Below are 13,468 nucleotides of genomic sequence, written 5' to 3' on the forward strand. Positions count from 1 at the left end.
AGGTAATTCCATACTGTTCTCCATAGTGGCTGCACCAGTCTGCATTCCCACCAACAGTGCAGTAGGGTTCCCGTTTCTCCACATCCTCGCCAGCACTTGTTGCTTGTTGATTTGTTGATGATGGCCATTCTGACTGGTGTAAAATGGTATCTCATTGTGGTTTTTATTTGCATCTCCCTGATGGCTAATGATGTTGAGCATTTTTTCATGTGTCTATGGACCTTCTGTATGTCCTCTTCGGAGAAGTGTTTGTTCAGGTCCTTTGCCCATTTTTAAATTGGGTTGTTTGTTTTCTTGATGTTGAGTCGTATCAGCTCTTTATATATTTTGGAAATCAGTCCCCTGTCTGTGATGTCATTGGCAAATATGTTTTCCCATATGGTTGGTTTCCTTTTCATCTTGCTGATGTTTTCTTTTCCTGAGCAGAAACTCTTCAGTTTGATGTAATCCCATTTATTTATTTTTTCCTTTATTTCTCTTGCTTTAGGAGATGTATCCGTGAAGAGATTGTTACGTGAGATATCTGATATTTTCTTGCCTATGTTTTCCTCTAGGACTTTTATGGTGTCACGGCTTACATTTAAGTCTTTGATCCATCTTGAGTTTATTCTTGTGTGTGGTGTAAGTTGGTGGTCTAGTTTCATTTTTTTGCAGGTCCCTATCCAGTTCTCCCAGCGCCATTTGTTAAAGAGGCTCTTCTCACTCCATTTTATGTTCCTTCCTCCTTTATCAAAGATTAGTTGACCATAGAGACCTGGGTTTATTTCTGGACTCTCTATTCTGTTCCACTGATCTATATGTCTGTTCTTATGCCAGTACCATACTGTTTTGATTACAGTGGCTTTGTAGTATTGTTTGATATCTGGTGTTGTGATTCCTCCTGCTGTGTTCTTCTGTCTCAAGATTGCTTTTGCTATTCGGGGTTTTTTTTGGTTCCATATGAATTTATGGAGTATTTGTTCCAGGTCTGTGAAATATGTCATTGGTATTTTAATAGGGATTGCATTGAATCTGTAAATTGCTTTGGGTAGTATGGCCATTTTGATGATGTTGATTCTTCCCATCCAAGAACATGGTATTTGCTTCCATTTATTTGTTTCTTCCTTAATTTCTTTCTTCAATGTTATGTAATTTTCAGAGTACAGGTCTTTTATCTCTTTGGTTAAGTTTACTCGTAGGTACTTTATTTTTCTTGTTGCTATAGTAAATGGTATTTTCTTTTTTGTCTCTGTCTCTGCTATTTTATTGTTGGTGTACAGAAATGCCTTAGATTTCTGTATATTTATTTTGTACCCTGCGATTTTGCCAAATTCACTTATTATATCGAGTAGTCTTTTAGTGGAGTTTATAGGATTTTCTAGGTATACTATCATGTCATCTGCATATAATGAAAGTTTTACTTCCTCTTTCCCAATTTGGATGCCTTTTATTTCTTTTTCTTGTCTGATTGCTGTGGCTAGGACTTCCAACACTATGTTGAAAAGGAGTGGAGAGAGTGGACAACCTTGTCTAGTTCCTGAGTTCAGGGGGAGAACATTTCTATTTTGAGGATTGCCCTTGGAAATCATAGCTTCCCATGCAGGGGAGTCATGCCTTGCCCAGTGAGAGCCAGAGAATGGGTGTCCCAGTGGGACAGAGAGAGTGGTTACAGGACAGAGCAGGGAGATGCTGGCAGTAGAAACAGAAGGTCATCCAAGGCAGTGCCCACCTCCCCTCCCACTCCCGCCTGGCTGGGCTAATCAAGCCAGCTTTCCTATGGGTAGATTATGAATTGTCCTAGAGGATATTGTGCACGGAAAAAGGCCATATATGTATTTGTGCTTTGTTTAATGCTAGATTTCTTAAATTCATCTTTTCAAGTTTGGGTTGCCCAGACCCTGAGATGTGGATCTGAGTCCATACAGTTTATCTGGGAGGTGATCTCAGGAAGCAGTGGCAGGAGAGTGCGGCAGTGAGACAGGGAAGGGCCCGAAGTCAGTCCTGGGTGTCTTACTGAGCAGGTCACCACTGTGGGGTCTCTAGGAGACTGTGCAAATGGCCTCTGAGTTATCCTTTCCAAAAGATCAGAAAGTTAGGACATTTATCCACTAACTCCCATCCGTCACTGGTTGAGGCCTGCTCCCGGGGGCTATGGCAGCCCTGCCCTGGGCAGAGCAGGCTGGGCTCCGTGGTCAGAGGAAGCCGCAGGTAAAGAGTCCCAAGTGGCGTGTCAGGAAATGGTGAGTATCCAGGAGCCATGGGTAGGACGGGCAGTGTCTACTGTGTATATCTAATAAGCAAGACTTTGTAAACAAGTTTTTCTTGAGCATTTAAAGATTGGTTATAAATTTGATAGATTAAATCCCCTTATCCTATTTAAATTCCACTACAAAGTTAGTATGGCTAATTCCTTTTGACTACTTCAAACATCCACCTTAATCAGCAGACAAAACATGTACAAAGTAAGTTACAAAATGACAAAAGTGAATAATACATTTACACTTCAACCTACTCTAAATGCAAATATCATGGTTCTAATGTATTTCTTCATTGTTTCTGTTCTTATTTTTTTGTATCTTCCAAAGGTTGTTGTTTTACTTATTTCAGTGTTTCCTTAGACTTGACATCATTTTGGCACTTTCCAGACAGAAGCAGTGATCTTTCTGATCCAAAAGAGATGGAATTTCTTTTCTGTGTAACTAAGGTTAGAGGATGTGGGTAGGTCCCCTGCTGATTCTTGGGTCACAGGACTAGGTGGCTTCAGGGTGAGTCACACTCAGGACCCCTTGTCATTGTGATGCATGGACCTGGTTGTTAGCATTATCAGAAATGTATGTATTCCTTGTTAACAAAAGTATTTCACACTACTTAGTTGAATCATGTAGAGGTTTCATGTCCTAGGACAGTGATTTTCAACCTTTTTCATCTTATGGCATGCATAAACTAATTACTAAAATTCTGGTTCACGCCAAAAAATTATAATTTTTTTCGATCTGACCCAAAAACATAGGTATAATTTTGATTCATTCACACTGGATGGCTGTTGTCGTGTGGGCTGTTGTCATTTTTAAATCTGACAGTCTAAGGGAAAAGAGGTCAGTGCCCCTGACTAAAGAGGCAGTTATTGCATGTTTTAAAAATCCTTGAGGCACAGTTTGTGAAAATCGCTGCCCGAGGACACAAGAGATTGGTTAGGCTGTGTGACTTGTACATTGTGTTACAGACGCCCTGCTGAGTGTTGTTTCCTTGCTCATTGTGTGCAACCGCTAATGCCAGGGAATTGCTGCTGCCCCTGCTTCCACTTGGTTATATGACTGCCAAGGCCAACCAGTCTCTCCATGGGCCCCCAGGTTCTGGGAACGCCTGACTTACAATCAGTTTCTTTTGTTATTCTTTTCTACTTAACACAGAAACTTTACAAACACACATATAATGAATATTCTGTAAAAGAAACTATATTGCTTTCTGTATTAATGCTTCCTAGTTGTAAAAGTCAATGCAAAGTATAGCATCTTACACTCACCCTTTTCTATTAAAACTATATTTTTGTATAGTTTTTATTAACTCTCCTTTTGAGCAACATTGGACACAAGGCATTTTTCAGACTCTCCTTGTCTCCATAATAATTGTTTTCTCCTCCTCCTCCTGTTCTGTTGCTCATATGGTCACAGCTCAGCTGGGGAGAGTTCTCCTGCCTTAACTGTTTCGCTCAGGTAGCAGGGTTCCTGATGACCTTGGAGTCATTTTTGATGAGTGGCAGAGACGAAATGTTTCTGACCTGTGCTAATTTCTGTCCTGTCCCCAGACAGGGTATTGGCTTGTCCCCAAGGAGCCCTGGCTTATTTGAGTGGAGAACTGTGCTGAAGGCTGTCTGGGCGTGAGAACTGGTAGTGGGCTGAAGTGCTGTGCCAACTTAGTAGTGACAGAATTGGGGAAAATGTGTGCTTTTTTAAGATCATGCGGTCACGCCAGTGTTCTCCAAATTTATCTGGCTACATTGCTTTTCAATACAGGGTTTTATCGGCCACTAGGAATTTCTATTACATTGACCTATTGTAACACCAGTTATTTTAATCCCGTGACTTTCCATCCTGTGCCTTAAATCATAATGATGTCAATGGTGGTGTTTCGGACCTCTCTGAAAAGTCTTGGTGGAAAAATCTGGTAGCTGCTTTCTTTGAAGGGCCTAATTGCAGACTCTGGAGCGAGACTGCCTGAGTTCAAATCTCAGCTGCCACTTATTAGTTATGTGATAGTAGCAAATTACTTGACTGCTTTGTGCCCCTTAGTTTGCACATCTATAAATGGAAGTCCTCTCTTTAAAATGGTATACTCTCAATAGAGTTGTTACAAAGTTACTACTAAGTGATCAGAAAAGCATTTGTGTTTATTATGTCTTCTGTTGTTTAGGGGCCAGGGACTCCTTTCATTGTCATTGATATATATTTTCTCCTTTTCCTCTTCCTCCTCTGTCTTCTTCCCTTGTCTTCTTCTTTTAAACAGAGAAATGTGGATAATTTTGGTCCCTGAGTTCACCGTTTGTACTTACTGATGCTTAAACTCATTTGACTTTTTAGCCCCTGCCCTGACCCTGATCCCCAAAGTTTGCCTAGTCTCGCCCCATTAGGCTGCACTTTCATCAGCTGATTCAGAGTCTTCCCAATGCAAAAACACACCCATTCTATTCTCTTTTTTTTCCAAATTTTAAAATAAAATTCTAAGTGTACATCTCCATAAGGTTGATAAGCTTTCTGAAATTCTGAAAAAATTCCATTTTGTTTTTTCTGCTGAAAACACTACACATGCAGCTAAATTTAAAAGTCAGAGGGAAGGATTCAAATGTCTTGGCTTGGTCCATCCTGCATTTAACGTGTGTCGTGTGGTCCATAAACCTCTCCACATGTCTGTTGTGCATTCCTGAGACTCTTATTAACTTCCCCGAGTAACGCTGGGGCAGCAGCCCCGGGCTCTAGGCCTCCACGTCCGCACTTTATTGGACACACATTCTTGTTCAGTGCGTGTGCTGCAGCCCCGCTGCTCATTCCCTCGGCCTGAGGGGGTGGGGGAAGGTGGTGACTGCCATACGTTTGCGACATAATTTCCAAAACACTGCCAAGAGGTGCCACACCAGGTCCTTCCTTCCTGGAAGGTACACAGCCTCCCAAGCCACCAATGGTATGCATTTCACATCTAAACGCAAGGTGGTGGTATTTGAAAGCAGGAGAACACTGGAACTTGGTTCTCAATCCTAGAAGCAACATTCTATGGAGCGCTGGCCAGGCGGCAGCCTTAGGGGCTCTGTCTGTCCCGGCTACTCATATTTTGCAAGGCTGAGAACAGATAGTGTCTTGTTTTCCTGTCTCGAGTCCTGTCCATTTTATTTTTTAAGTATTTTTAAAATCTTCCCCTTTCTAACTTCCCTTGTACTACCCTTGTTCAGGCTCTCACTGTCTTTTATTTCTTCCTTGTCAACCTTATTGTATATTAATTTATGTAAATACACTGCGTCTACTTAAAGTGCATAGTGATGGATGTTCACTAAACTTACTGTGGTGATCATTTAGCAATGTATACAAATATCAAATCGTTATGTTATATATCTGAAACTAATATGTTATATGTCAATTATACTATAATAAAAAAAACGAAGCATGTAATTTGATGAGTCTTGACATCGTATATGCCTGTGAAACCACCATCACAACCAGGATGAGAACATCTCCATCACTCCCCATAAATAACTCTGTTTCCCTTGGCAATCCTTTCCAGGTAACCACTTTTTCAAGGAGGGGTCACTTTGATCACTTTTGTCACTATGACTTGTTTGTATATTATGTAAATGGAATCATACAGTATGCACTCTTTTGCATCTAGTTTCTTTCACTCAGTATAGTGATTTCTGATATACATAATGATTTCGGATGTATTAAAGAGTGGTATTCTATTGTATGACTATATCACAATGTATCCATTCACTTGTTAATAAACATTTGAGTTGTTTCCAGCGTGGGGCTATTTTGAATGAAGCTGCTATGAACATTACTGTGCAAGTCATTATGTGGACATGGTTTATTCCTCTTGAGTGAATTCCTAGGAGGAATAGCTGCATTGTATTGTAGACATAGGTTTAACTTTTAAAGAACCTGTCAAACAGTTTGGTAAAGGGGTTGTAATATTTTATATTCCCCCCATCAGTGAGAGTGTTCCAGTTTCTCCACATTCTCACCCTGACTTAGTATTGACAGTCTTTTAACTAAAGCATTTCAGAGAGTATGAAGGGGTATCTCATTGTGATTTTTATTTGCATTTTGTCTTCACTAGTGATGTTGAGCACCTTTTGAAATGCTTATTGACCATTTATGTTATCTTGTTTTTAGAAGTGTCTGTTCAAACGTTTTGCCCATGATTTTTTTGTGTTTTTAGTTTTCTTATTATTATGTATACTTTGTATATTCTGGATACCAGTGCCTTGTCAGATATATATTTTGTGAGCATGTTCTTTTATTCCATTTTTCTTTATCACCTTCTTGATATATTTTGAAGGTATTTTTATTTAGATTTTTATTTTTTATAAAGTTCTATTTATCATTTTCTCTCTTGTGATTTATGCTTCTATCAAAAGAAGTCTTTGCCTACTAAAAGGTCACAGATTTTCTCCTATGATTTCCTCTAAAAATTTTACAGCTTTTACTTTTTAATTTATGTCTGTGATTCATTTGGAATTCATTTTTATGTTTTGTATGAAATAAGGATTGATGATTTCCCCCCCACATAGATAGCCAACTGTTTCCTTTCAGTATCTAATTATTGATATTGATAATATGTGCTGCCTTCCCTTCCTTTCCCTTCCTCTTCTTTGATCAGTCTAACTAGGGGGTTACCAATTTTATTGATTAAAAAAAAATTAAAGTGGCTTTTGGCTTTATTGATTTTCTCTATTGTCTGATTTCTTTTTTATTGAGTTTTGCTCTGATGTTCATTATTCCCCCCCCCCCCAATTATTTTATTTCTTGCTCCTCTTTTTCTAGCTTCTCGAAGTGGACCCTAGGTCATTGATTTTAGACCTTTCTTCATTAAAAAAATTTATTTATTTATTTATTTATTTATTTATTTATTTATTTTGGGGGGGGGGCCCATTCTGTAACAATCCCCTCTCTCAGACTTAAGACCCTTTATAATCTTATAAAGGACAATGGGCAAAGGTCTCATGCTCCTCTAGCTGCTTCAAGCTGGACATGGTCGTCGTCCTACCTACCCTTGAGTCCAGAAATCCCTAATAAGAGTGGGGGTGGAGGGGAGGGTGGCCTTCCCACATGGGGAAGGATCTTGCAGACTCCAGGTCGGTTGGCAATGGCATGCTTGGTTTAACAAGCTGGCATCCTTGTTGTAGTCTGGGGGCAACAGATTTGGCAACGGGGTTAAAAGGCATCTTCTTTTTTAATATATGCCTTTAAAGTTATAAATGTCCCTCTAATCTCTGTTTCAACTACATCCCACAAGCTCTGATATGATGTACTTCCATTATCTTCCAGTTCAAAATATGTTCTAATTTCCTTTGAGAGTCTTCTTTGACTAGTGGATTATTTAGAAGTGTGTTGCCTAACTTCCAAATACTTGAAGTTTATTTTTTTAAAGATATCTTATAGTTTTTGATTTCTAATTGAATGGTCAGAGAACATACTTTATATGGTTTTAATTCCTTTAAATTTATTGAGACTTGTTTTATGGCTCAGCATATGGTTTCTCTTGGTTAAGGATTGTGAAAAGAATATATATCCTGCTGTTTTTGTGTGTTCTATAAATATTAATTAGATTTAAGTGGTTAATAATATTGTTTAGATTATTTATGTTTTCCTGGATTTTGTATAATTGTGGTATCAATTGCTAAGAGGAGTGCTGAAATCCATTAGTACTATGGTTTTAGACCTTCTATTTCTTTCTTTAATTCTGTTATTTTTGACATCATATATTTTGAAACTCTAGTATTAGGTACATATATATTATTGATTGTTATATCTTGGCAATAAATTAACCCGTTCATTATTATGAAATGTTCACTACCTTTGTTCATACTCTTTGTCTTGACGTCTCTTATCTGATATGAATATAGCCATTCCTACCTTCTTCTGTTTAATGTTTGCATGGTATATGTTTTCCATCCACTTATTTTCAACTGGCATGTACCTCTATATTTAAGTGCATCTCTTACAGACAATATGAAGTTGGGTCTTGCTTTTTAAAAATACATTCTGATAGTCTCTATCTTTTAGTTAGAGTATATAGTCCATTGATATTTAATTATTATGGATACGGTTAGATTTAGATATACCATTTTATTATTTATTTTCTTTTATTACCTTTGTTTTGTGTGTTTTGCTTATTTGTTTTGTTTCCCCTTTCCTTTGGACTATTTCAATATTTTTTTTAGAATTTCAATTTAATTTATCAATTGGGATTTTGCTGTTTTTCTTTTCTCTAATAGTGATTGTGCTAAGCGTTACAATGTGCATCATTAACTGTTCACAGTTGACTTAGGGGTAACATTGTACCACTTAATGTAAAATGTAGAAATCTTGCAATGATATAGATCCATTTACCCCTCCCCCTGCTGTTACAGTTATATTATGTATTGTATCTATATATATTACAAACCTGCAATTATAACATTGTTATAATTTTTGCTTTAAGAATCATATGCATTTTAAAGAAATTATGAGAAAATATAATGCAGCCATTAAAATGTTTGCAATAAGAAATGCATATAAATGAAAAGAACAAAGTACAAAAGTATTTACAATATAATCTAATTACATATGAGAGAATGGGGAATAATAAAAGCCCAGAGGAAATATGTCAAACATTAAATGTGATTTTCTTTGGGAAAAAAAGGGGAAAATAGAGTTTTTCATATTTACTCATGGACTGTTTATTTCTGATGTTCTTCATTCATTACTGAACATCTGAGTTTCTGTCTGAAAGTATCTCTCTTCCATCTCAAGAACTTATATTTAGCATTTTATGTAGTGAGGGTCAGATGCTAACAGATTCATTTCGTTTCTCTTACCTGTAAGTAAGGTCTCTATTTCACCATCACAAATAAAACATACAGAGTTCTAGGCTGATGGTGTCTTCCTCTTAGTACTCACTGTCTTCTGACTTCTATGGATTTTGCTGAGAAATCTTTGGTAATTCCAGTATTGTTCACCTATACAGGGTTGCTCTGAAGATTTTTCTTTAGTTGTGGGTTTTCATATGACTATGATGTGGCAAGGTGTGTATCTCTTTGAATTTATCCTCTTGGGGTACTGAATTTATTGAATTTGTAGGTTTGTATCTTTCACCAAATTTGGGTATTTTTTAGCCATTATGTCTTTGAATATTTTTTTCTGTTCTAAATTCTCTCTCTTTTCCTTCTGTGATTCAAATACCTTATGTGAGGCTTTTAGAAATTGTCCCACAGTTTCATGAAATTCCATTTATTATTTTCAACTTTTTTCTTTTTTGTCTTATTTTGATTAAATTATTTCTATTAATGTGTCATCAAGTTCATTGACTTCTTCATTTGTCACCACCATTCTTTTTTTAAACCAACCTAGTGATTTTTAAAAAAAATTCAGGCATTGTCTTTTTCTGTTCTAAAATATCCATTTAGTTCTTTTTATGTATTTTCTATTTCATCCTGTTGATTTTCTAAAACTACTTTATCAATTACCAAGATATTTTTCCTCATTTCCTTTCTGTAGTTTTTACTTGGGACCCTAAGTGATTGACATAAAATCCCGTGTTGACCTTGGTCTCATAGGATAGGGTATAAGGTATTTGTAACAGCATACGTAGCTCTTCATAACTAATCCCTGCCCACCTGTGTACTGCAGTAAGGGGCCTTTTCTCAACTTGGAATGTTTCCACAATTCTGGAATACTCATCCCTTTTGTTCCTTTAACTTTGTTTCCCTTGCCTAACTCCAGGAAATTTTCACTTATAGTTCAGTCCTTTTCCCCATGTCCTCTGAATTTCCCCTTAATATTCCGTAGGTCCTTTTGGCACAGACTTAACTTTGTTCGGTTACTTTCTGCTTATTCATCTGTGGTCCTACAGATGGAGCTCCTCAAGGGTTGCAAACCACTCCTTATTTCTTTTAACTTCCACCTCCCTCCACCTACTTTTACATACTATGTATCTGTTACACAGTAGATACTCAAAATTTTTTATTGATTCTTTTTAGTGATTATTTTTAGTGATTGCATTAATTGTTTTATAAGTTTTTGGTCTCAGTGCTTTAGTAAGTATCTGGTGTGCACACATGCAGTTCCTATGGAATAAAACAAAGTATTTGGGGCTACCTGTCCACTATTCACTATGCACCAGTTGGGGCATGTTTGCTAACCTTGTCTTTTATGCTCCATAACTGTAGGTACCAGTCCCAGCATTCTGTGGGATCTGAATGATTAAAGTCTGTGCTGAGAAAGGGATAAGATGATGGGACTGCTGGAACTTGTTAAAGGGCAGGCCTCTCCTGCCTTTATTTTTCTTTATGAATGGGAGAGTCCAGGGAAGTTCTGTGTGTGGGGGTGGGGGTGGGGGGGTGGGTGTGTGTGTGTGTAAGAGAGAGAGAGAGAGAGAAAGAGAGAGTCAGAGAGAGAGAGAGAATGTTGATGTACCCCTGGCAGTGAGCCAGCACCATTCTTCCATACTGAGAGTCAGGTGATAGATCAGTCATGACTTGCTAAGGAATCTGGAATCAGTTCTCTCCCTTTACACCATTTCTCATTTATTAGGGAGAATTAATAGTTCTTTGTATCCTGCAGAACACAAATTTGTACCAGAACTGCTGCTTTGCTCCTGGTACCATTCAGAGCAGGAGCTACTGAGCTGTAACTCACATTCTTTCTTTCAAACAAATGAACTTATGTTTCTATAGAACTTTTAAATTTTTATGTGCTAGGTAGTGCCTAGAATAGTGCTTCAGCTTCAGCTGCAACTTAAAAAGAAGAAAAGACAAATGCTGTAATGTTTTTCTAGTTATGCAAGTAATATGCTCACTGTAAACACATTTATGCATTTTCTTATTTAATAAATATTTATCTTGCATCTCTTATATGCTGTACTCTGAGGATATAACCAGTAAGATAGATATGGTCATTGCCTCATGAATTTTTAGTCTAGCATTACAGAAAAATATATAGAACTTTTACATAAATATGTAAAAATCTCAGTATACAGAAATAACCATAGTCACCCTCTTTCTGAATTTTTGTGTATGTTTTTGCCCTTTATATTTTAGGCAACATCACTTCATCTGTTTTCATTCCAATATCCTCAACTTTTTTGTTCCTTTGTCCTTCATTTCCCCCATGGGGTGAATTTCCAATTCCTGAGCATGTAATCATCAACCTACGTAATGTTTGGCCCTGGCATGAAAAAAAAAACCCAAAAAACTAATTAGAATGCTAATTTTAATCCCAAAGAGCTTGTTCAATTTTATATGTTTGAGATTCTGAATTTTCCACACCTATGAAATACTAATTATTAAGTTATAGAGGTATTTCCCACTAAATTAAATTAATAGACTTACTCATTTTATAGTTTAATAAGGGAGTATTAAAAGCTGAGCTGTGCCTTATTTATAATTACAAAAAAAAGGCATTAAATATCTAAATTCCCATCAATGAGACTAGTTAAATAAATAATGTACATCTATACAATGGAATGCTATGAATGCATTAAAAATAGTTTGTTGACATAAAAAGAAAACTAATAAATATGGAAAGGCATTCACAACAAATGAAGTGAAAAACAGATTTATGTATAGACCAGGATATTTAGTTTGTTTCCATTTATGTAAAATTGGATACATGTGTATGTACATGCACAGAAAGCTTTCTGTAAGGATATAGTCAGTATATTTCTTCAATTCCTACTGTGTAAGAGGTGTTCAATACATACATTGTAAGGGGTGAAATCCGATAATATAGGTAAATTGTATCATGTATATTTGTGGGGGATTATATTTGCTTTACTAAAAATACTTTTTTTTCTTATCCCTAGAATAATGAACTACAAAGTAAGTTGGATTATTTAACAGAAACCCAGCCTAAGATTGAAGTGGAAACCAGAGAGATTGGAGTGGGCTGTGATCTTCTACCCAGGTATTTAGGAATTTCCTGTTCCTCTAACTCAAATTCTTCTTTGACTTAAGAAAATACTTTCCTGGGATGTTAGGACCAGAATTGCATTCTTTCTATCAAAAAATATTTCTGCAAAGATAAGTGGTGGCTGCTGAAGCATTTGACTGGTTTCTGTGGGAGCAGGGTGTTGTGTAACGCAGAGGGAATGGTGAAGGGGAGACCTGGGAAGCCAGTTCAGATGGAGCTTGGTCGGCCCTTCCCTCCTTCCTTCCTTCCTTCCTTCCTTCCTTCCTTCCTTCCTTCCTTCCTTCCGCAAACATCTCTTGAGGACCTTCCCTGCGCTAGGCAGTTATGACATGGAGAAGAATGAGCTTTAGTTCCTGTCCCCTGGAAGGGGAGACAGATATGTGGCAGTAATTTACAACAGAGTGAGAGGGACCTGCAAGGTGCTTTAAGTTATACAGAGGAGAGAGAGTCTAGATCTTAAAGAAAATTCCCCAGCACCATAACAGAGTATTGTCAAGCACTGAATCAGATCATAAATAAATGATGTGTTTCAGTTGTGAGTAGATATGCAATAACTATAGCCTGCTTCATTCAGTTGTATTTCTGAGCTAGAGGACTGGCACGTTAAATGTTAAGCTCCACATGTCCATGCCTGGTAAGATTAGAGCTTGGGGACCAGTAACTAACCCATCATTTCTGGGTGCTCAAAACTGTGCTTGGCCCAAAGAAGACATTAAACAAGTATATAAGATGAATGCTGAGGATGTACGGCTTCTAATTTAGGTAACCAGAGTCTCAGAGTCACATTGTTCTCATTTACATTGCTTGCTTCCTGCTAAAAACAAGGCAATTTCATCATTCTGATATGATTAATAGAAATTTTTTTTTAATTAAGAAAAGCAGAAAGAATATGTAAATAGACTCCAGAGCTCATCCATGGGGTGGGGGTGGGGTGGGGGAAAGTACATGATAAAAATATAGCCAAAAGGAATCATTGATCACATTCAGGGACTCCTTTTGAAATATAAATAGTTTGGCCATTTCCCTCCTTTTTTATTTTTTAAGAACCAAGTGGCTTAGTCCACTCTAATTGCCCACATAATAAATCTTGTTTGACTAGGACAGGTACAAAACTATGTCTGAAACCAATCACTTGTTTGTTTTCTAATTCCCACATTTTGGCTTAAAACGAGGTTTTCAATTTGTATGCCGAAGGATAGCCCGAAGCAAACTTTTACCGTGGAGTTATGAAACCACAAAGTGGTTTTCATAATGGAAGTGCTGACAGACCCTTAACTTATGGCCACAGTGAACTTGGAAGCCACTTCAGCATCTAAAAGCAACTTTTCCATAAA

The 13,468-nt window shown here is 37.3% G+C and overlaps 1 protein-coding gene across 2 annotated transcripts in view; it reads left to right on the forward strand.

The window, feature by feature from the left end:
* The window catches only part of MYZAP (myocardial zonula adherens protein), a 113,217-nt gene that overhangs the window by 67,331 nt on the left and 32,418 nt on the right, over positions 1–13,468 (forward strand). For both annotated transcript variants that reach the window (XM_090270663.1, XM_090270662.1), the window contains exon 12: positions 12,028–12,128. In XM_090270663.1, the coding sequence (XP_090126789.1) occupies positions 12,028–12,128 (101 nt within the window). The remainder of the gene's footprint in view (positions 1–12,027; positions 12,129–13,468) is intronic.

The sequence above is a fragment of the Furipterus horrens genome, unplaced genomic scaffold (assembly GCF_987537825.1).
Source record: "Furipterus horrens unplaced genomic scaffold, mFurHor1.1.pri manual_scaffold_3, whole genome shotgun sequence".
Classification (NCBI taxonomy): Eukaryota; Metazoa; Chordata; class Mammalia; order Chiroptera; family Furipteridae; genus Furipterus; species Furipterus horrens.